General features: G+C 38.3%; 1 protein-coding gene across 3 annotated transcripts in view; it reads right to left on the bottom strand.

The window, feature by feature from the left end:
* The window catches only part of LOC129636671 (cytochrome P450 2C9-like), a 53,792-nt gene that overhangs the window by 11,752 nt on the left and 18,533 nt on the right, over positions 1-23,507 (bottom strand). For 2 of the 3 annotated variants that reach the window (XM_055560242.1, XM_055560241.1), the window contains exons 4-7: positions 23,003-23,163; positions 21,601-21,777; positions 6,755-6,896; positions 2,243-2,430 (exon numbers count right to left, since the gene is read on the bottom strand). In XM_055560242.1, the coding sequence (XP_055416217.1) occupies positions 2,243-2,430; positions 6,755-6,896; positions 21,601-21,777; positions 23,003-23,163 (668 nt within the window). The remainder of the gene's footprint in view (positions 1-2,242; positions 2,431-6,754; positions 6,897-21,600; positions 21,778-23,002; positions 23,164-23,507) is intronic. The other variant, XM_055560243.1, reaches the window with a different exon arrangement.

The following is a 23,507-nucleotide window of genomic DNA, read 5'->3' as shown; positions in this document are numbered from 1 at the left end:
AAGCACTTATGTAGTTCTCTTGCCCAATCATAACTGGAATCTAATTTCTAGAGAACCAGCTTGAAGAATATTTTACATGAGTATTGGCCTGGACACTTCACAAAGTGAAATGTACTAAAAGAAAACAAAGAGGGCAAAGAGAACTCATAATGGAAGACTAAAAAGTGAAGATAGCCAGATTTCATGCTTGTTCTTTGGCTGGATATTGAATTAAAAAGGGACAAAAATACTATAAAGGATATTCCAGTAAAAGTGGGAAAATTTGAAATACAGGCTGGGGGGACCTCCCTGGTGGTCCAATGGTTAAGACTCATGCTTCTACCGCCTTAATATCTAAAGTTATTAATAATTTTAGTCTATGTCAATGCCCACATTTTATTTAAAAGGGAGGTGTTATATCATTCCAAATATCCACTAGGAGAAGGATGAACTTTTTGTGGAAGAATATAAACATCATCTGAAACTCAGCATTTTCTCATTTATAACAATTGATACTCAATAAAAAGTTATTAGGCACTTCAAAGGCACAGCTAGGTGACCACAAGTAGAAGAGGGGGAAACTTATAAAATATGTCCACCATAGGGAATATTTCTCATTTCACTTTATAAGGACAACATTATCTTAATATCAGAAATCTGACAAGAAAATTTTGAGGAAAAAATATAGACCAAAATTCTTTACTCTAAACAGTGAAGTTCTGAACAAAATGTAGCAAACTAAATTCAGCTGTGTGTATATTTATAATATGTATATTTAGTGGGAAATTGAGGCCATACAATCATAGCAATAGTTGTAGAAATCAATATGAAAAAATTGTATAGCAATTATAACCTATAAATCATAAAAAATAGAGGGTAAATTTTCCTAATCTAAGTTTTAAAATCTACCAAAATGTACATAAAACATGCTCAGTAGTGAGAGGTTAACCTCCACTCTCCTGTAGATCAGAAATGAAACAAAGATGAAACATGGATATTAACCCAGATTACAGGGCAATGTATATAGAAATTGCAATTAATTTAGAGAAAGATTATTAGTAATGATTTAAAAATTATCAAGTTTCCTACCATTAAAATCATCAAATGATAAAAGCTGATTATATTCCCATATTCCAGATAAAAGAAATAGAAAAGACTAAAAAGTTTATAAAAGCAAGATGATATTAAGCACCTAGGGGGGAAACAAAACAACAAAAGATTTGCAAGCCAATCAGTACACTGAAAAATTTTGAGAGAACTATAAACCCCCGAAAACTGGAAGTATATACCATATTTATTAACACAAAGATAAAATGAGTCATGATGTTAAACCTTTCTAAATATATCAAATATAACACTGATGAAAATCCCAGCAGAGAGCTTTGATAAATTGACAAACCAGTACTAACATTGTTTGGAAAAGTAAACAGCTAAGATCAGGAAAACAATATTAATAAAGCAGAACAAATTTGGAAGACTTACATTGCTACCTGTCAAAGTCTGTTATAAAGCTTTCTAGACTAACCTGGAAACAACACACAAACCATTGAATTGCTACATATATGATTTTTGTGCTTCTCTCATCTGTGTTCATTAAGGATTGCACCCATACTGAGAGAGTCATTTCCTAGGCAGGTTGATAAGGAGTCTAGGGGTCCCCAAGGAGAGAGGGGTCTGGAATTATTAAGGAGGAAGAAAGGACAAACATTTTTTTCCTTCTCTACATTCCTTAGGATTATATAACAATAGTGTGTCCTGCCTGAGGACAGTCTCTGGATTAAACCTTCTGACTAATTCTGTTATCTTAAAATGTAAATTATGGGAGTAGACCTGGTTTTTACAAGGATTATATAACAATAATGTGTCCTGCCTGAGCACAGTCTCTGGATTAACCCTTCTGGCTAATTCTGTTATCTTAAAATGTAAATTATGGGAGTAGGTCTGGTGAGGTCTTTACAACCTCCCAATATTCTTTGGATTCACTGGCAAGTATATAACTTCATTGCTAACACTAGCAAGTGGGTACTCTTTCTGCCCCCTTCTGATGCCTATGTCAGAAGCTTTCTCTATCTCCTTTATACTTTAATAAAACTTTATTACACAAAAGCTCTGAGCGATCAAGCCTCATCTATGGCCCCGGATTGAATTCTCCTCCTGGGGCCAAGAATCCTGGTGTCTTCACGTGATTCAACAACAACCTTTCAATACCATGAAATGGGAATGTCAAGACCACTGAAGTCACTGTAAGAGAAACCAATCTAACCTTGGGGATGATATAGTTTCTGAATTCAATGTCTTGGGTCACCATATGGGGCAGACTGGAAGGGACCAGGTCAATGTATCTCTGGATCTCGTGGACCACAGCATCCGTGTAGGGCATGTGGCTTCTGTCCTGCATGCAGGGGCTCCGGTGTCTTCCAATCACACGGCCAATCTCTTCCTGGACCTTAGCTGATAAGAGATAGTATGACTAATGCAAAAAAGAAAAACGCATATCACATTTGCATACCAATTCAGGGATCAGTTCAGTTCGGTCACTCAGTCATGTCCGACTCTTTGCAACCCCGTGGACCTCAGTACACTATGCTCAACAACTCCCGGAGCTTGTTCAAACTCATGTCCATTGAGTTGGTGATGCCATCCAACCATCTCACCCTTTGTCATCTCCCTCTCCTCCCGCCTTCAAACTTTCCCAGCATCAGGGTCTTTTCCTTTTTTTTTTTTTTTCCAGGTGCTGATTTTATTATTATTATTTTTTATTTTTTAACTTTACAATATTGTATTGGTTTTGCCATATATCAACATGAATCCGCCACAGGTTCAGCCACGTGTTCCCCATCCTGAACCCTCCTCCCTCCCCGTACCATCCCTCAGGGTCTTTTCCAATGAGTCAACTCTTCGTATGAGGTGGCCAAAGTATTGGAGTTTCAGCTTCAGCATCAGTCCTTCCAATGAATATTTAGGACTGAATTCAGGGATACATGAGGCATTATGAAGGTATTCCAACATCATTATAAACATCAGGACTCCCCTGGTGGTCCGGTGGATAAGAATCTGCCTGCCAATGCAGGGAGCACGTGTTTAATCTCTGGTCTGGGAAGATTCCATATACTGTGGGGCAACTGAGCCTGTGCCTTGCAATTATTGAGCCTATGTGTTGTAACTACTAAAGCCTGTGTACCCTAGAGCCTGTGCTGCACAAGAGAAGCCACTACAATGATAAGCCTGAATGCAGCAACTAGAAAGTAGCCCACAGTCACTAAAACTAGAGAAAGTCCACATGCAACAACAAAGACCCAGCAAAGCCAAACTAAATGAATAAATAAACAAAAATTAAAAAAAAAATCAGTTACATGCCCAGAACTACACCCAGACATAGAGAGAAAATGACTGTAATATAGATGTATGTACGTTTCCTACAAACTAGGCTTAAGATACATCTATACATATCTCTATATTAACATACATAATAAAACAAATGATGAACTGTTTCAAAATATAAATAAAACATAACCTCAAGACATTATAGTCCTTGCTGAAAGAAAAATAGGAATCAGGTGTTAATTTTTAACAAAATAATATAGAGGTAGAAAAGTTAAATTATACATGTTTTGTGTATTTGTGTATTTGTACAATTTGCAATGATACTCTTTTCATCTTCCAATTTCCATAAGCCACCACACTGAGTATTCTAGCAGTTTCTTCTGAAATTGATGCTATATTTCTAAATAATAATTCACTGTTTCTATTTTTAACATACCTATTTCTAGACAATATTGTCCTGTGGGAGATGAGAATTTATTAGTATAGCTCCATCTCCACTTCATACAAAACACACATAATTCCTGCTACTCCATTTCCCCCAATATATTTAGATCACAACTTTCGGCTGTTAGAATTTCATTCTATCATCATTCTGACTACATAAACAAAGTTTCCTGATCAGACAACTATGATTATGTTTCATTTTTTGTATTTTCTTGGACTTAAATATGTCTATTTCATCTTATAAATTTCTGCATCTTGATCTAGAATTATTTCCAAATACTGAGATAAATATTCCAAACTCCAAATAATAGTTTTCCTTTTATAAGGAAATCTCAGATCATCAACCACTTTTCTTTTGTTTGGCCTCTCCCTTCATAGCTGCTTTATCTATCCATTTTGAAACAGATATTTTCTATGCCTGATATCTAGCAATAGCCCTGAGACTTTCATTCTCCTTCATGAATTCTCAAGATTTCTGGAGCCATGCTTTCCTATGACATGACTTCAGGCATTTGGATGAGAAAAGGGAAAGAGTGGGTAAAAATTTTGTCAAACACACTGGTCTGAAAACACCCTTTATAAAATCAATACCCAGTTTGATAGTTGCTCTTGAATTCTGATGCTGTTGTGAACTCTAATCCTTTATCTATGACCTGCTACATTTCTCTGAATGTTTTTGCAATTTTCTCTTTTATCCTGGTGTTCTGAAATTTCATGACCCTCTGTCTTGAGGTGAATGTTTTTATTTCATTCACTCTGCTAGACATATCAAGAGAATTATCTATCTACATGGCAATATTTAGAAGTCTTTTCTCCAGAGTGTTCATGCTCTGGAGTTTTTCCTCTTGCTGCTGAATTTCAGGAAGCAGGGTGCAGAACGGAGCTGAGTCTGAATTCAAGATGTGGATTCTTCCCTAAACTTTCTTCCATGCCACACTATTTCCTCCTGTCTCTGCCCAGTGTCCTGGGTGTAGGGCCTCTTAGATTCCACTTCTGTAGAGACTAAACCTCTCTCATCCTATTCGGGGAACACAGTGATCTGATAAAGTGAAAGTGTTAGTGTCTCAGTTATGTCCAACTCTGTGATCCCATGGACTGGAGCCTTCCAGGTTCCTCTGTCCATGGAATTCTCCAGGGAAGAATACTGGAGTGGATTACCTTTCCCTTCTCCAGGGGATCTTTCCAACCCAGGGATTGAACCTGGGTCTCCTGCATTGCAGTCAGATTCTTTACCTTCTGAGCCACTAAGGAGTTGTCAAAGAGCTGTGGCTAGATGAGCTACTTTTATCAGCCTTTGTCTCCCCCTATTCTGTTTGACACCTGCTACTTCTAAATGCTGAAACTGACAGGATGGTAGGGATATAAATAATTTTTCCTAATTATATATCTTCCTTTTCTGATATTTAGGACACAACTTAATCTTCTCTGTGCTGTGCTTAGTCGCACAATTGTGTCCGCCTCTCTGCGACCCCATGGACTGTAACCCGCCAGGCTTCTCTGTCAGTGGGGTTTCCAGGCAAGAATACTATAGTGGGTTGCCATGCCTTCCTCCAGGGGATCTTCCCAACCCAGGGATCAAACTCAGGACTCCTGCATTGGAGATGGATTCTTTATCACCTGAGCTACCAAGGAAGTCCAAGAATACTGGACTGGGCAGCCTATCCCTTCTCCAGGGGAACCTTCCTGACTTGGAAATCAAGCCGGGGTCTCCTGCATTGCAGGTGGGTTCTTTACCAACTGAGCTACCAGGGCAGTATCTTCCTTTTCCGATATTTAGGATACAACTTCATCTTCTCCACTGACTTCATTATCACCCCTCAGTATGTCCTCTGTGTTTTAGAAATTTGTTAAAGATCTATCTGTTGCTGTTTCCTGGCCTCTTCTTGTCCAACTTTAGAAGAACATCCTGACACATGACAGGACATTGTTTCTAAATTGCTATGAACAATCATAGCCCTTTAAATGTAAATGTCTTATATAATGTTCTTTGTAAAAGATAAAATTATAGACTGCCAAAGTTCTTATTTTGGCAAGCACTGTTTCTCTACAACCAGACTTCTGGACTAATAAAATACCTTTACAGGCACCTTAAACCTGAATAGTACAATTTCTTGTGAATCTAAATTTTTAGATCACTTCCAAGAAAGTAGATGTTATATCTGGCTACCTCACTAAATTTCTAGGATTTCCATTTAGGCTTCAGTAAGGAGAGTATCCTGGAGAAGGCAATGGCACCCCACTCCACTACTCTTGCCTGGAAAATCCCATGGACGGAGGAGCCTGGAAGGCTGCAGTCCATGGGGTCGCGAAGAGTCGAACACGACTCAGCGACTTCACTTTCACTTTTCACTTTCATGCATTGGAGAAGGAAATGGCAACCCACTCCAGTGTTCTTGCCTGGAGAATCCCAGGGACAGCGGAGCCTGGTGGGCTGCCGTCTATGGGGTCGCACAGAGTTGGACACAACTGAAACGACTTAGCAGCATCAAGGAGAGTATCCAGAGAAGGAAATGGCAACCCACTCCAGTATTCTTGCCTGGAGAATCCCAGGGACAGAGGAGCCTGGTGGACTGCCATATGGGGTCACACAGAGTCGGACACAACTGAAGCGACTTAGCAGCAGCAGCAAGGAGAACTTCCATTTTCCCTGCCCTGGCTTTAAAACATTGCATTTGCAGAATGAGGTGGCAACAAATTGGCCTCTCCATAATAAAGACATTATGCAGCCCCAGGCCAATTCATGCTGGGGGTGCCAGCTACACATGACCTCCCATGAAATCCAGATGCTGCTTTATCGCTTTTGTTATTTTCCACAGTGTTTCACTCCTGTCTGTCATCCTCCTGTATTATGTAAAGATGTCTCAATACCATCCCTTCGTTAAATCTGAAAACATTAAGCTGCTCAAACAGAGATTTACATAATTCTCGAAGAGCAAGAAGATGGAAAACACTTCCAGTCTCTTTTCAATATCTCTTCTGCAGTCACCCTGCTCACCATGTACCATACCTGTGACCTCTGGGTGCTTCAGCAGCAGGAGGAGCCCATATCTCAGAGTGGTGCTCGTTGTCTCAGTCCCAGCTCCAAACAAATCAAATACAGTGGTTGTCAAGTTTTCCAAAGTAAACTCAAATTGTTGATTTTGTTTTTCCTAGGAATGATTTGATAAAATTGTTTGACAAGCTAGTTTATCAGAATTGCCCTTAATCCAAAATAGCTCATGGTGTTTTAAAGTTAAGGCAACATACAAATTACTTGGCAATTACAGAAAAAAAACCATTGTATAGAAAAACAAAATACTATAGATCAGTTGACTTAAATGTTATTTTCTCCTGCCTTATTCCTCATTTGCCTAAAAGTTCCATTCATCAGCCTCTTCTGCATTTAGGTAGTGGTTCAGATAGTAAAGAATCTTCCTGCAATGCAGGAGACTCAAGTTTGATTCCTGGGTAGGGAAGATCCCCTGGAGAAGGCAATAGCTTCTCCATCCCCCGGATATTGGAATGGCTACCCACCCCAGTATTCTTGCCTGGAGTATTCCATGGACAGAGAGAAGCCTGGTGGGCTACAGTCCATGAAGTTGGAAAGAGGCAGACACAGCCGAGTGACTAACACATTCACTTTCAGGCTATGCAGCTTAATTTTTTGCCAGCAAAATATAAATAGAAACCTACTGGTACACTTCCTCTTTCTTACTCAAAACAAGTATTTGATAGATTGAAAGTGATTTCCGTAGAAATGGAAATCAAAAGAAAGCTGGAGTAGCAATACTCATATTGGACAAAATAGACTTTAAAATAAAGACTGGGGTTTCGCTGGTGGTCCAGTGACTAAGATTCTGCACTCCCAATGCAGGGGGCCCAGGTTTGATCCCTGGTTGGGGAACTAAATCTCACATGCTGCAACTAAGTGTTCACATACCACAATTAGAAGATCCTGCATGCTGCAACTAAGACCTGGCACAGCTAAATAAATAAAGATAAACAAATAAATTAAATAAAGACTGTTACAAGAGACAAGGAAGGACCGTACATAATGATCAAGGATCAATCCAAGAAGATGTAACAATTATGAATACATATGCACCCAACATAGAGGCACCTCAGTGTATCAGGCAAATGCTAACAGCCATTAAAAGGGAAATCTATAGTAACAAAATAATAGTGGGCAACTTAAACTTATAGCACTGGGCAGATCATCCAGACAGAAAATTAAGAAGGAAATACAAGCCTTAAATAACCCATTAGACTAGATAAACTTACTGTCCTAGATATTAATTGGAAAGTCCATTCTAAGGCACCAGAATACACTTTTTTGTCAAGCACACATGGAACATTCTCCAGGATCTCATCTTGGGTCACAAATCAAAACTCAGTAAATTTTAGAAAACTGAAATCATATCAAGAAACTTTTCCAACCACAAGGCTATGAGATTAGATATCAATTACAGGAAAAAAAATGTATAAAACACAAACACATGGAGGCTGAACAATATGTTATTAAATAACCAATGGATTGAACATGACTGAGCACACACCCACCACATTGCAACCAATGGTATTATACATGATACTATACACAGAAAATCCTAAAGATGCTACCATAAAACTACTAGAGCTCATTGATGAATTTGGTAAAGTTGCAGGATACAAAATTAATACATAGAAAAGAAATCTTTTTCATTCCTATACACTAACAATGAAAGATCAGAACGAGAAATCAAGGAAACAGACTCATTTTCCATCACACCAAAAAGAATAAAGTAGCTAGGCATAAACCTACCTAATGAGGTAAAAGATCTGTACTCAGAAAACTATAAGATCCCAACAAAAAAATCAAAGATGACATAAACAGATGGAGAGATATATCATGTTTGTGGATCAGAAGAATCAATATTGTGAAAATGACTATACTACCCAAGGCAATCTACAAATTTAATGTTCAGTTCATTTCAGTTCAGTCACTCAGTCGTGTCTGACTCTTTGCAACCCCATGAATTGCAGCACGCTGGGCCTCCCTGTCCATCATCAACTCCCAGAGTTCACTCAAATTCACGCCCATCTAGTCAGTGATGCCATCCAGCCATCTCATCCTCTGTTGTCCCCTTCTCCTCCTGGCCCCAATCCCTCCCAGCATCAGAGTCTTTTCCAATAAGTCAACTCTTCGCATGAGGTGGCCAAAGTATTGGAGTTTCAGCTTTAGCATCAGTCCTTCCAAAGAACACCCAGGACTGATCTTTAGAATGGACTGGTTGGATCTCCTTGCAGATTCAATGTAATCCCTATCTAATTACCAAGGGAATTTTTTCACAGAATTAAAACAAACAAACATAAAAAGCACTTGACAAGGAAAATAAAGCAGGCTGTTCTAAGTACTGAGTAGAAGGGACTGTTAACATGCAAAAACATTGTGAACCTGTCTTTAGGCCAGTATTAATTTCACAATGCATTTGCAACCTCCAGTGGTCCAGTGCCATGTCTAATATTAAGTAATAAACACCCTCAAGGGAGACCAAACACTCTGAATGAGTATACTTTTCTAGAAAAAGAGTCATCGCCTTTGACTTTACACAAGCTATAAGCTTGTCAATTCAAAACTATTCTAAAGTCAGTAAGAAAGGCAGTGAACTCATAAAACACTACTAGTATTTTGATTTCTTGGATTGGATTTGAAGATAAAGCCATTATGTGTACATAGCCTATCATTATTAGGCTATAGAAAATACTGCTGAAAGGAATTATATAAAACAATGTTGAAAGATGAAAGAAAGCCTATATAAATAAAGGGCTTCCCAGGTGGTGCTAGTGGTAAAGAACCCACTGGCCAGTGCAGGTAGATGGAAGAGACACAAGTTTGATCCCTGAGTTGGGAAGATCTCTTGGAGGAGGGCGTGGAAACCCACTCCAGTATTCTTGCCTGGAGTATCCCATGGACGGGGGAGCCTGGCAGGCTGCAGTCCACAGATAGTACTGAAGTAACTTAGCATGTATACAAATAAAAACCTTCCTTGATATAGATCAAAAGCACTCAGTATTATTATGATAGCATTACTGAATTAATGTCACAAAGAAGGCAGATAGGAAGTTTCAAATATCCATTCCTCAACTGAAACAACAACTGGCCATGCACAAAGTGTCTGAGCAACTACTTTGGGACTCTGGAAACTAGTTAGACACTTGCAGCTGATGTGCTTAAGTTCAGTGTCTGATAAATGTGACATCTCCCATGCTGACTAACAGTCCTCATAACCCAGTTCCAAGGCAGACAGTTATGGAAAGTGTGGACTGTATTTGTGGTGTAGCCAGCAGATCTCAGAACAGGAAACTGGACCACATTCTTCTACATTGGGATTGTGTGTTTGGATCACCAAAAGGCTGGCACAGAAAGCAGCCATTGTTTCAATATCCATGGCTTTCATTGAAAACACAAAGAGAATGCTTTCTTTTCCCATTTATATTTAGGTACAGGTATTTAAGAGAATCTCTGTAAGGTCACTATCTGACTATGGATATAACAGAACAGAGAGTCAATTGGCCACACAAGATAAGAAAATAGTCTTAGCAAAAATAATCTGGAAAAGTTACTACGCAAAGGAATTAATACAGTCTTCATCAAATAACAATATCAATTGTTAGAAGAGTGTAAAATATTATTTCCAGAGTTACCACATTACATTATATAAAACATGTAAGCATGGTCCATTAACAGCTGAAAAAAGATTGACACAAACCACTGTTGAGGAAACCCAGACACTGGACTTACTAGATTAAAAACTATAAAATACATGTCTTAGGTATGTGCAAAGAGAAGAAGGAAACCATGTATGAAGAACTAAGAATATCAAAAAAGTATAAGAACAATTAGGGAATATCAATAATGAGAACAGCATTGTAATAAAGAACCAATAGAAATTCAGGAGTTAAAAGTATAATACCATAAAAAGTTTAAAACTTACCAGAAAGTTTCTGGTATTGTACTTTTTACAATAAAAAGTAGTATACTGAAGTAAATCCTTCACTACATCTAATCATTATAAACTGTGTAGATAAATATCCTATTTATAATGGAATATAATATAGCCATAAAAAGGAAGGAAATACTGTCATTTATGATTGCATGGATGGGACTTGAAGGCATTATGCTAAATGGAATAAATCAAGAAGAGAAAATAAAATATCATATTATCTCACCTATATATAGACTATGGGCTTTCCCAGTGGTGCAGTGGTAAAGAATCTGCCTACCAAAGCAGGAGACACAAGAGACCTGGGTTCGATCCATGGATCAGGAAGATCCCCTGGAGTAGGAAATGGCAACTTATTCAGTATTCTCACCTGGAGAATCCCATGGACAGAGGAGCTTTGTGGGCTACAGTCCATGGGGTCGCAGAGTCAGATACAACTGAGCGACTGAGCACGCACACATATGTGGACTATAAAATAAAAATCTGAACTCATAAATGCAGAGAACACATTGGTGGCTATCAGAGATGAAAAGGGGTCAGAATGAATGAACGTGGTCAAAAAGTACAAACTTCTAGTTGTAAAATATAAATAAGTCCTAGGGATGTACTATACAGCATGATAACTGTAGTTAATACCTTATTGTAAATGTACAAGTTGCTAGGAGGGTAAATCTTAAATCTTAAAACTTCTTATCACAAGAAAAAAATGCAATTATATCTGAGATGGATGTTAATTAGACTTATCGTGGTGATCTTTTTGCAATACATGCATATATTGAATCTTTGTGTTGTACATCTAAAGCTAATATGTTATATGTTTATTATATTAATTCTAAATTTCTAATTTTTATTAGAAATAAAAATCTACATTGTCTACAAGTCACTTAAGACCCAAATACAGGAGGAGGAGCCAAGATGGCGGAGGAGTAGGATGGGGAGAACACTTTCTCCCCCACAAATTCATCAAAAGAGCATTTAAACGTCGAGTAAATTCCACAAAACAACTTCTGAATGCCGGCAGAGGACATCAGGCACCCAGAAAAGCAACCCAACTCTTCGAAAGGAGGTAGGAAAAAATATAAAAGACAAAAAAAGAGACAAAAGAGGGAGGGATGGAGTTCCGTCCCAGGAAGGGAGTCTTAAAAAGAGAGAAGTTTCCAAACACCAGGAAACCTTCTCACTGCCGAATCTGTGCCAAGCTTTGGAAGCACAGAGGGCAACATAAAAGGGAGAAAAAAAATAAATAAACAATTAAAAATCGCAGATTGTGAGCCCTACGGTAACTCCCCCAGCGGAGAAGCAGCGCAGACGCCTGCACATGGCATTAGCAAGCGGGGGCTGGGCAGGGAAGCGCGGCGCGGGCTGTGTCCCTTAGAGTAAGAATCAGCCGGAATGTCCTGAGCGCTATCTGAGCGAAATAATTTGGGCTAGCAAACCAGACTGTGGGATATCTACCACGCGAAAAGCCAGCCCTAACCTAAGACACCGCCAGGCCCGCGCACAGAACAAAGGACTGAACAGAGATAGCCGGTTGCAGACCTTGCCCCTCCGGTGACAGGCAGCCAGAGCCGTAAGGGGGCAATCGCAGCCCAAGAGAGACACTATCTATAAAACTGTAAGCAGGCTTCTTTGCTAACTAAAACTTCTTGGGGGTCTGGACGGTCAACATCTGCCTGAGAAGGTGCGCCGGTTTTACACCCAGATAACCGAGTGGCGGGGAGGCGATAAGTCGCAGCATTGGCGCCCACCAAACACATCACCTTAGCTGCTCGGATCTGGGAAGAGCACAAAACACAGGCCCAACCGAGTCTGCGCCTCTGAGGACTACCCGAGTGCCTGAACCTGAGCGGCTTGGACCTGGGAGCTCAGCCCAGGGCCGGCCTCTGATTGTTCCCGGTGGAACCTAGAGCCCGAGCAGTGTGGGCAGGGAGGCTACATGCGCCGTGAGCGGGGGCAGACCCAGTGTGGCTGAAGCACTGTGAGCGCACGCCAGTGTTATCTGTTTGCAGCATCCCTCCCTCCCTCCCTCCCCACAGCGCGACTGAACAAGTGAGCCTAAATAAAATAAAAAAAAACAGTGTCCTCCACCGCCCCCTTTGTGTCAGGGCGGGAACCAGACGCCGAAGAGACCAGCAAACAGAAGAAGCTATAACAGAGGGAAATGCCTTGGAAGCTACAGGCCATAGATTAAAACCCTGTGGTTACTACAGACTACATAGGATCTTGAGAAATATAAGTCAGACCAAGGAACTAGGCAAAAATGAACTGAACCCACAATACTCACAACAAAACCAGAGAAAGACCTAGATATATTTTTACTATTTTTACGATCAATCTTTCTTTCTTTTTTTTTTAATTAAAAAGAATTTTAAGTCCTCTATTGCCCTTTAATTTTCACTTTTATAACTATTACTTTGCAAAAAAAAAAAGACCCTATTTTTTTTTCTTCTTCAGCAAACTTCATATATATATTTTATAATTTTTTGACCTTGTTTTGTTTTGTTTTTTTCTTTTTCTTCTTTTCTTTAACATTGTATTTTTGAAATTCCAAACTCTACTCTAGATTTTTAATTTTAGCCTTTTGGTATATGTTATCAATTTTGTACCTATAGTTTTTTTCATAATTTCTGTGAGTTTTTTTTTCTCTGTTTCTTTCTCTTCTTCTTTTGTATAACATCATATATCTGCAATTCCAAACTCTACTCAATATTTTTAATTTATGCTTTTTGGTATTTGATATCAATTCTGTACCTGTATTTTCTTTATAATTTTTGCGACATTGTTTTTTTTGGTTTGTTTGTTTTCTCTCTTTATTTTTCTTCTTCTTTTTTTTAACATTGTTTTTTGAAATTCCAAACTCTACTCTAGATTTTTAACTTGTGCTTTTTGGTATTAGTTATCAATTTTGTCCCTGTAGTTTCTTTATAATTTTCGTGACCTTGTTTGTTTTTCTTTGTTCGTTTTTTCTCTCTTTCTTTTCCTTCTTCTTTTCTTTAACATCGTATTTTTGAAATTCCAAACTCTACTCTAGATTTTTAATTTTAGCCTTTTGGTATATGTTATCAATTTTGTACATATAGTTTTTTTTTTATAATTTCTGTGACTTTTTTTCCTCTTTCTTTTTTTCCTCTCTGTTTCTTTCTCTTCTTCTTTTATATAACATTGTACATCTGCAATTCCAAACTCTACTCAAGATTTTTAATTTATGCTTTTTGGTATTTGATATCAATTTTGTACCTGTATTTTCTTTATAATTTTTGTGACATTGTTTTTGTTGGTTTGTTTGTTTTCTCTCTTTATTTTTCTTCTTCTTTTTTTTTAACATTGTATTTTTGAAATTCCAAACTCTACTCTAGATTTTTAATTTTTGCTTTCTGGTATTAGTTATCAATTTTGTACCTGTAGTTTCTTTATAATTTTCGTAACCTTGTTTGTTTTTCTTTGTTCGTTTTTTCTCTCTTTCTTTTCCTTCTTCTTTTCATTAACATCGCATTTTTGAAATTCCAAACTCTACTCTAGATTTTTAATTTTTGCTTTTATGTATTTGTTACCAATTTTGTACCTTTAAGAACCCAATCTTCAGGACCCATTTTTCACTAGGGAACGAGATTACTGGCTTGACTGCTCTCTCTCCCTTTGGACTCTCCGTTTTCTCCACCAGGTCGCCTGTATCTCCTCCCTAACCCCTCTCTACTCTACCCAACTCTGTGAATTTCTGTGTGTTCCAGACGGTAGAGAACACTTAGGGAACTGATTACTGGCTGGATCTGTCTCCCTCCTTTTCATTTCCCCCTTTTATCCTTCTGGCCACCTCTGTCTCCTGCCTCCTTCTTCTCTTCTCTGTATAACTCCGTGAACATCTCTGAGTGGTCCAGTTGTGGAGTGCACATAAGGAAGTGACTACTGGCTAGCCCACTCTCTCCACTATTGATTCCACCTCATCTCATTTGGGTCACCTCTAACTCCCTCCTCCCACTTCTCTTCTCCATGTAACACTGTGAACCTCTCTGAGTGACCCTCACAGTAGAGAAACATTTCATCTTTAACGTAGATATTTTATCAATGGTGCTGTATAGAAGGAGAAGTTTTGAAACTACTGTAAAAGTAAGACCGATAACTGGAAGTAGGAGGCTTAAGTCCAAACCCTGACTCCAGGGAACTCCTGACTCCAGACAGGAGCTCATCAAATGCCTCCATACCGACACTGAAACCAAGCACCACACAAGGGCCAACAAGTTCCAGGGCAAGACATACCAAGCAAATTCTCCAGCAACAAAAGAACACAGCCCTGAGCTTCAAGATACAGGCTGCCCAAAGTCACCCCAAAACCATAGACATCTCATAACACATTACTGGACATTTCATTACACTCCAGAGAGAAGAAATACAGCTCCATCCACCAGAACATCGACACAACCTTCCCTAACCAGGAAACCTTGACAAGCCACCTGTACAAACCCACACACAGTGAGGAAACACCACAATAAAGAGAACTCCACAAACTGCCAGAATACAGAAAGGACACCCCAAACTCAGCAATTTAAACAAGATGAAGAGACAGAGGAATAGCCAGCAGATAAAGGAACAGGATAAATGCCCACCAAACCAAACAAAAGAGGAAGAGATAGGGAATCTACCTGATAAAGAATTCCGAATAATGATAGTGAAATTGATCCAAAATCTTGAAATTAAAATGGAATCACAGATAAATAGCCTGGAGGCAAGGATTGAGAAGATGCAAGAAAGGTTTAACAAGGACTTAGAAGAAATAAAAAAGAGTCAACATATAATGAATAATGCAATAAGTGAAATTAAAAACACTCTGGAGGCAACAAATAGTAGAATAACAGAGGCAGAAGATAGGATTAGTGAATTAGAAGATAGAATGGTAGAAATAAATGAATCAGAGAGGATAAAAGAAAAACGAATTAAAAGAAATGAGGACAATCTCAGAGACCTACAGGACGATATTAAACGCTACAACATTCGAATCATAGGGGTCCCAGAAGAAGAAGACAAAAAGAAAGACCGTGAGAAAATACTTGAGGAGATAATAGTTGAAAACTTCCCTAAAACTGGGAAGGAAATAATCACCCAAGTCCAAGAAACCCAGAGAGTCCCAAACAGGATAAACCCAAGGCGAAACACCCCAAGACACATATTGATCAAATTAACAAAGATCAAAAACAAAGAACAAATATTAAAAGCAGCAAGGGAAAAACAACAAATAACACACAAGGGAATACCTATAAGGATAACAGCTGATCTTTCAATAGAAACTCTTCAAGCCAGGAGGGAATGGCAAGACATACTTAAAATGATGAAAGAAAATAACCTACAGCCCAGATTATTGTACCCAGCAAGGATCTCATTCAAGTATGAAGGAGAAATCAAAAGCTTTTCAGACAAGCAAAAGCTGAGAGAATTCTGCACCACCAAACCAGCTCTCCAACAAATACTAAAGGATATTCTCTAGACAGGAAACACAAAAACGGTGTATAAATTCAAACCCAAAACAGTAAAGTAAATGGCAACGGGATCATACTTATCAGTAATGACCTTAAACGTAAATGGGTTGAATGCCCCAACCAAAAGACAAAGACTGGCTGAATGGATACAAAAACAAGACCCCTACATATGTTGTCTACAAGAGACCCACCTCAAAACAGGGGACACGTACAGACTGAAAGTGAAGGGCTGGAAAAAGATTTTCCATGCAAATAGGGACCAAAAGAAAGCAGGAGTAGCAATACTCATATCAGATAAAATAGACTTTAAAACAAAGACTGTGAAAAGAGACAAACATGGTCACTACATAATGATCAAAGGATCAATCCAAGAAGATATAACAATTATAAATATATATGCACCCAACACGGGAGCACCGCAGTATGTAAGACAAATGCTAACAAGTATGAAAGGAGAAATTAACAATAACACAATAATAGTGGGAGACTTTAATACCCCACTCACACCTATGGATAGATCAACTAAACAGAAAATTAACAAGGAAACACAAACTTTAAATGATACAATAGACCAGTTAGACCTAATTGATATCTATAGGACATTTCATCCCAAAACAATGAATTTCACCTTTTTCTCAAGCGCACATGGAACCTTCTCCAGGATAGATCACATCCTGGGCCATAAAGCTAGCCTTGGTAAATTCAAAAAAATAGAAATCATTCCAAGCATCTTTTCTGACCACAATGCAGTAAGATTAGATCTCAATTACAAGAGAAAAACTATTAAAAATTCCAACATATGGAGGCTGAACAACACGCTGCTGAATAACCAACAAATCACAGAAGAAATCAAAAAAGAAATCAAAATTTGCATAGAAACGAATGAAAATGAAAACACAACAACCCAAAACCTGTGGGACACGGTAAAAGCAGTCCTAAGGGGAAAGTTCATAGCAATACAGGCACACCTCAAGAAACAAGAAAAAAGTCAAATAAATAACCTAACTCTACACCTAAAGCAACTAGAAAAGGAAGAAATGAAGAACCCCAGGGTTAGTAGAAGGAAAGAAATCTTAAAACTTAGAGCAGAAATAAATGCAAAAGAAACAAAAGAGATCATCGCAAAAATCAACGAAACCAAAAGCTGGTTTTTTGAAAGGATAAATAAAATTGACAAACCATTAACCAGACTCATCAAGAAACAAAGGGAGAAAAATCAAATCAATAAAATTAGAAATGAAAATGGAGAGATCACAACAGACAACACAGAAATACAAAGGATCATAAGAGAGTACTATCAACAATTATATGCCAATAAAATGGACAACGTGGAAGAAATGGACAAATTCTTAGAAAAGTACAACTTTCCAAAACTCGACCAGGAAGAAATAGAAAATCTTAACAGACCCATCACAAGCACGGAAATTGAAACTGTAATCAAAAATCTTCCAGCAAGCAAAAGCCCAGGTCCAGACGGTTTCACAGCTGAATTCTACCAAAAATTTAGAGAAGAGCTAACACCTATCCTGCTCAAACTCTTCCAGAAAATTGCAGAGGATGGTAAACTTCCAAACTCATTCTATGAGGCCACCATCACCCTAATACCAAAACCTGACAAAGATCCCACAAACAAAGAAAACTACAGGCCAATATCACTGATGAACATAGATGAAAAAATCCTTAACAAAATTCTAGCAGTCAGAATCCAACAACACATTAAAAAGATCATACACCATGACCAAGTGGGCTTTGTCCCAGGGATGCAAGGATTCTTCAATATCCTCAAATCAATCAATGTAATACACCACATTAACAAATTGAAAAATAAAAACCATATCATTATCTCAATAGATGCAGAGAAAGCCTTTGACAAAATTCAACATCCATTTATGATCAAAACTCTCCAGAAAGCAGGAATAGAAGGAACATACCTCAACATAATAAAAGCTATATATGACAAACCCACAGCAAACATTATCCTCAATGGTGAAAAATTGAAAGCATTTCCTCTAAAGTCAGGAACAAGACAAGGGTGCCCACTTTCACCATTACTATTCAACATAGTTTTGGAAGTTTTGGCCACAGAAATCAGAGCAGAAAAAGAAATAAAAGGAATCCAAATTGGAAAAGAAGAAGTAAAGCTCTCACTGTTTGCAGATGACATGATCCTCTACATAGAAAACCCTAAAGACTCCACCAGAAAATTACTAGAACTAATCAATGACTATAGTAAAGTTGCAGGATATAAAATCAACACACAGAAATCCCTTGCATTCCTATACACTAATAATGAGAAAACAGAAAGAGAAATTAAGGAAACAATTCCATTCACCATTGCAACGGAAAGAATAAAATGCTTAGGAATATATCTACCTAAAGAAACTAAAGACCTATACATAGAAAACTATAAAACACTGGTGAAAGAAATCAAAGAGGACACTAACAGATGGAGAAATATACCATGTTCATGGATTGGAAGAATCAATATAGTGAAAATGAGTATACTACCCAAAGCAATCTATAGATTCAATGCAGTCCCTATCAAGCTACCAACAGTATTCTTCACAGAGCTAGAACAAATAATTTCACAATTTGTATGGAAATACAAAAAATCTCGAATAGCCAAAGCGATCTTGAGAAAGAAGAATGGAACTGGAGGAATCAACCTACCTGATGTCAGGCTCTACTACAAAGCCACAGTTATCAAGACAGTATGGTACTGGCACAAAGACAGAAATATAGATCAATGGAACAAAATAGAAAGCCCAGAGATTAATCCACGCACCTATGGACACCTTATCGTTGACAAAGGAGGCAAGAATATACAATGGATTAAAGACAATCTCTTTAACAAGTGGTGCTGGGAAATCTGGTCAACCACTTGTAAAAGAATGAAACTAGAACACTTTCTAACACCATACACAAAAATAAACTCAAAATGGATTAAAGATCTAAACGTAAGACCAGAAACTATAAAACTCCTAGAGAAGAACATAGGCAAAACACTCTCTGACATACATCACAGCAGGATCCTCTATGACCCACCTCCCAGAATATTGGAAATAAAAGCAAAAATAAACAAATGGGACCTAATTAACCTTAAAATCTTCTGCACATCAAAGGAAACTATTAGCAAGGTGAAAAGACAGCCTTCAGAATGGGAGAAGATAATAGCAAATGAAGCAACTGACAAACAACTAATCTCGAGAATATACAAGCAACTCCTACAGCTCAACTCCAGAAAAATAAATGACCCAATCAAAAAATGGGCCAAAGAACTAAATAGACATTTCTCCAAAGAAGACATACAGATGGCTAACAAGCACATGAAAAGATGCTCAACATCACTCATTATAAGAGAAATGCAAATCAAAACCACTATGAGGTACCATTTCACACCAGTCAGAATGGCTGCGATCCAAAAGTCTACAAGTAATAAATGCTGGAGAGGGTGTGGAGAAAAGGGAACCCTCTTACACTGTTGGTGGGAATGCAAACTAGTACAGCTACTATGGAGAACAGTGTGGAGATTCCTTAAAAAACTGGAAATAGACCTGCCTTATGATCCAGCAATCCCACTGCTGGGCATACACACTGAGGAAACCAGAAGGGAAAGAGACACGTGTACCCCAATGTTCATCGCAGCACTGTTTATAATAGCCAGGACATGGAAGCAACCTAAATGTCCATCAGCAGATGAATGGATAAGAAAGCAGTGGTACATATACACAATGGAGTATTACTCAGCCATTAAAAAGAATACATTTGAATCAGTTCTAATGAGGTGGATGAAACTGGAGCCTATTATACCGAGTGAAGTAAGCCAGAAAGAAAAACACCAATACAGTATACTAACGCATATATATGAAATTTAGAAAGATGGTAACAATAACCCTGTGTACGAGACAGCAAAAGAGACACTGATGTATATAACAGTCTTATGGACTCTGAGAGAGAGGGAGAGGGTGGGAAGATTTGGGAGAATGGCATTGAAACATGTAAAATATCATGTATGAAATGAGTTGCCAGTCCAGGTTCAATGCACGATACTGGATGCTTGGGGCTGGTGCACTGGGACGACCCAGAGGGATGGTGTGGGGAGGGAGGAGAGAGGAGGGTTCGGGATGGGGAACACATGTATACCTGTGGCGGATTCATTTTGATATTTGGCAAAACTAATACAATTATGTAAAGTTTAAAAAAATAAAATTAAATTAAAAAAAAAAGACCCAAATACACAAATATGTTGAATGTGAAAGAAGAAAAAAGATATTGCAAGATTGAGTAGACAAATAAAGTCTTAAGAAGGCCTGTCCTCAAGAAAAGCTAGTTAACCAGAGCCTCACCTGCTGGGGTTTTATCAGACACTATCTGACCTGAGGGTAGAGAAATATCCCATCCAATTAGCTCTAGCTGTGGGAGAAGTGAAATTCCCAGCTCTGGCCCACTCTCGCTTTCCCGCCCCATCTAAGGAGGGAGAAAAACACTGAGGAACACACATGAAGTTAACAGTCTAGAGGCATAGGCTCACTAAAATTTTGCAACCACTAGCAAAATCACTTTCTTGGTATAAATTGACAAGTTTATTCTAATATCCACATGGAAATTTAAGAGACCACAAAAGCCAAAACAATCTTTAGAGAGAACAACAAAGTTAAAGGACGTCTCAATTTCAAAACTAACTACAAAGCTAGTAATTAAGACCACCGGATGATGTGACACTGACATAAAGACAGAGATTATTTTAAAATAGAGTTGAGATTACATAAATAACCCTCCACATTTTGAGTCAACTGATTTCTGAAAGGGATGACTTATGTGGGAAAAACAGTCTTTTCCACAAATGGTGCTCACAGACACCAACTTCCAGCTCCATATCTATGTCAATCCGTTTTACTTTACACTCAATTAAGGTTTCTCTCTTCCATCCACCTACTCTTTCCCATCACACTTCTCTGCACTGCTGAATACAGCATATACCCATCTGAAATTCCCACCCCCCGTCTTTCAATGCAAATATATTATTATATTCACAACCGCTGGACATACAGGAAGGCCAGCTGCCATAAGCCATTCTTTTCCATTCCATCACACAGTGTGTGCAATTACCATGACTGTCTTCATATTACAGCATGATATTTTGTATTTTCTCAAAATAATAGGACACAACTTAGCGAATAAACAACAACTTGTTTGTAATTGTTTACATTTCACCTGAGGTGTTATTCTGTCTCTTTGGGTAGATTCTTATTATACAAAGAGCGGGATCAATTTTTCTACTTATCATGCACACAATATGTATTTAAACTGCTTGACAGCATTGCTTCCCTGACCATTAAAATAACTCTGGTAAATACAGAACTAGTCAATGAACCACAGAATGCACAATCGATCAGATAACTGAACTGTCATTAACATTTTACCTGCTCCATTCTGATTAGGAAACAATCAATATAGTCCCGAGGGTTGTTAATATCCAGGGATGCTTTGTGTTCCATTGCTTTCTCCAACACATAACTTTTTAAATCAGCAGCATTTTTAAGTACTTTGTTATGACTTCCTGGTAAATAATCAAGGAGTGTGGGGAAATTATTGCAAACCTAGGAGAGAAACAACTGTTTATTAAATGAAGATCACTTTAATAATACTTCTATACCATATGCCAAAACCTTGTCAGAAATGGTATTATAAGTATTAATATAATATGGTCTCTGTATTGAGGGAAATTCTTATCTTACAGGTACATAATTTGCTATACTGATAGATATCTATGAGGGAGAACATTCTGACCAGGTATCAAATATGATAATCATTTCCTATAATCATATATTATATGTATAGTATAAAAGCACTGTTATAAAAATTATCTCATTTTCTTATATCAACTCTTTCCTTCTATCATGAAATATGGGATGGCATGAAATACTATGACTCACATTTTGTAGATGACAAACAACAGAGGTTAAGAGAGTTTGGACAATCTGATATACAGCTCAGGGCTGGTCCCTGATGTTTCTACTACTCTCTCATAGACTCAAACATAAGATCATATTTCAGGACTGAAAGAATACTAAAAACCATGAAACTTAACTCAATGTGATAAAGTCACTGGCCCCCAGAGCAATTAAGTGACCTCTGCAAGGTCATATCATTGTCTTTTAGGTAGAGGGCAGAACATGTCAGCTCAGCAAAGGTGATGAGGCTGTTGGTTTGGTGTAGGAACCACAAACCAACAACACCTGTGATGTTGGTTTGTGGTTCCTACACCAAACAACCCCAATCAACTTTGTCATCCCCAAAGCAATTACCTTGTCAGTTAAGATGCCAGCTGAAGCACCAAACACTCCTCTCCTAGTCAGTGTCCCCTGGCAGTACTCTCCCCCTTGAAGGAGACATTCTTTTTCTTTCCAAACACAGATATTTCTGCCAACTTAATGTGCTGAAGAAGTCCTTAAGTGGTGACTGGGTGAAAAGGTTTGTGGGTAATAGAAGGTTTTCCAGAAGGACATGGAAGTCCTTCTACTGCTGTAGGCATGCTTTGGGGAAGCTACCAAAATAGTTTATGGAAAGTGGCTTTGGAAATTGGTGGGAAAACCACTGAAGAGTGTCAATAGGACTGAATTACAGTTCTGTATTCTGGGCATGAATTTTCCTGTCTATCATTAAAGGGCTCCACCATCGTCCCCAGATGAGCCCTCCATGATGCTAACTAAGCTCTGGGCAGGACTGTGCTTTTCACACACTCACCTCAGTTCTTGGTGTATCTGGACCTCATGGAGTAAAGAGCAGAAATGATTCCCGAAGAAGAAAGGACCTGGGCCTCACCTGAACCCATGGAGAGCTCAGAATCCTGAGGATTTCATTCAATCTTTCCATTAGATCTAGAAAAACTGGATCTTTATAATCAAAACGGTTCTGGAAAATAATGGAGCAGATCACATTGCAGGGAGCACAGCCCAGGATGAAAGTGGGGTCACAGGGCAACCCTAAAGAATAACAAACAATTTAAACACGTCATTAAAACATATAGGAGACATTTGTATTTAAGATAACAGGTAAAGGTAATTTTAGAAACTCGAAAGCAATATTTTCGGCTTCCTTGTGGCTCAGCTGGTAAAGAATCTGCCTGCAGTGCGGGAGACCTAGGTTCAGTCCCTGGGTTGGGAAGATCCCTTGGAGAAGGAAAAGGCTACCCACTCCAGTATTCTGGCCTGGAGAATTCCACAGATAGTCCATGGGGTTGCAAAGGGTCGGACACAACTGAGTGACTATCATTTTCACAAAGCAATATTTTACCAGCTAATTGCGTTAATAGCAAAGTATTCCACAT

Source organism: Bubalus kerabau, chromosome 22, assembly GCF_029407905.1.
Source record: "Bubalus kerabau isolate K-KA32 ecotype Philippines breed swamp buffalo chromosome 22, PCC_UOA_SB_1v2, whole genome shotgun sequence".
NCBI lineage: Eukaryota > Metazoa > Chordata > Mammalia > Artiodactyla > Bovidae > Bubalus > Bubalus kerabau.
The sequence above is the reverse complement of the archived record's forward strand: the minus strand, read 5'-3'. Positions and strand labels throughout refer to the sequence as shown.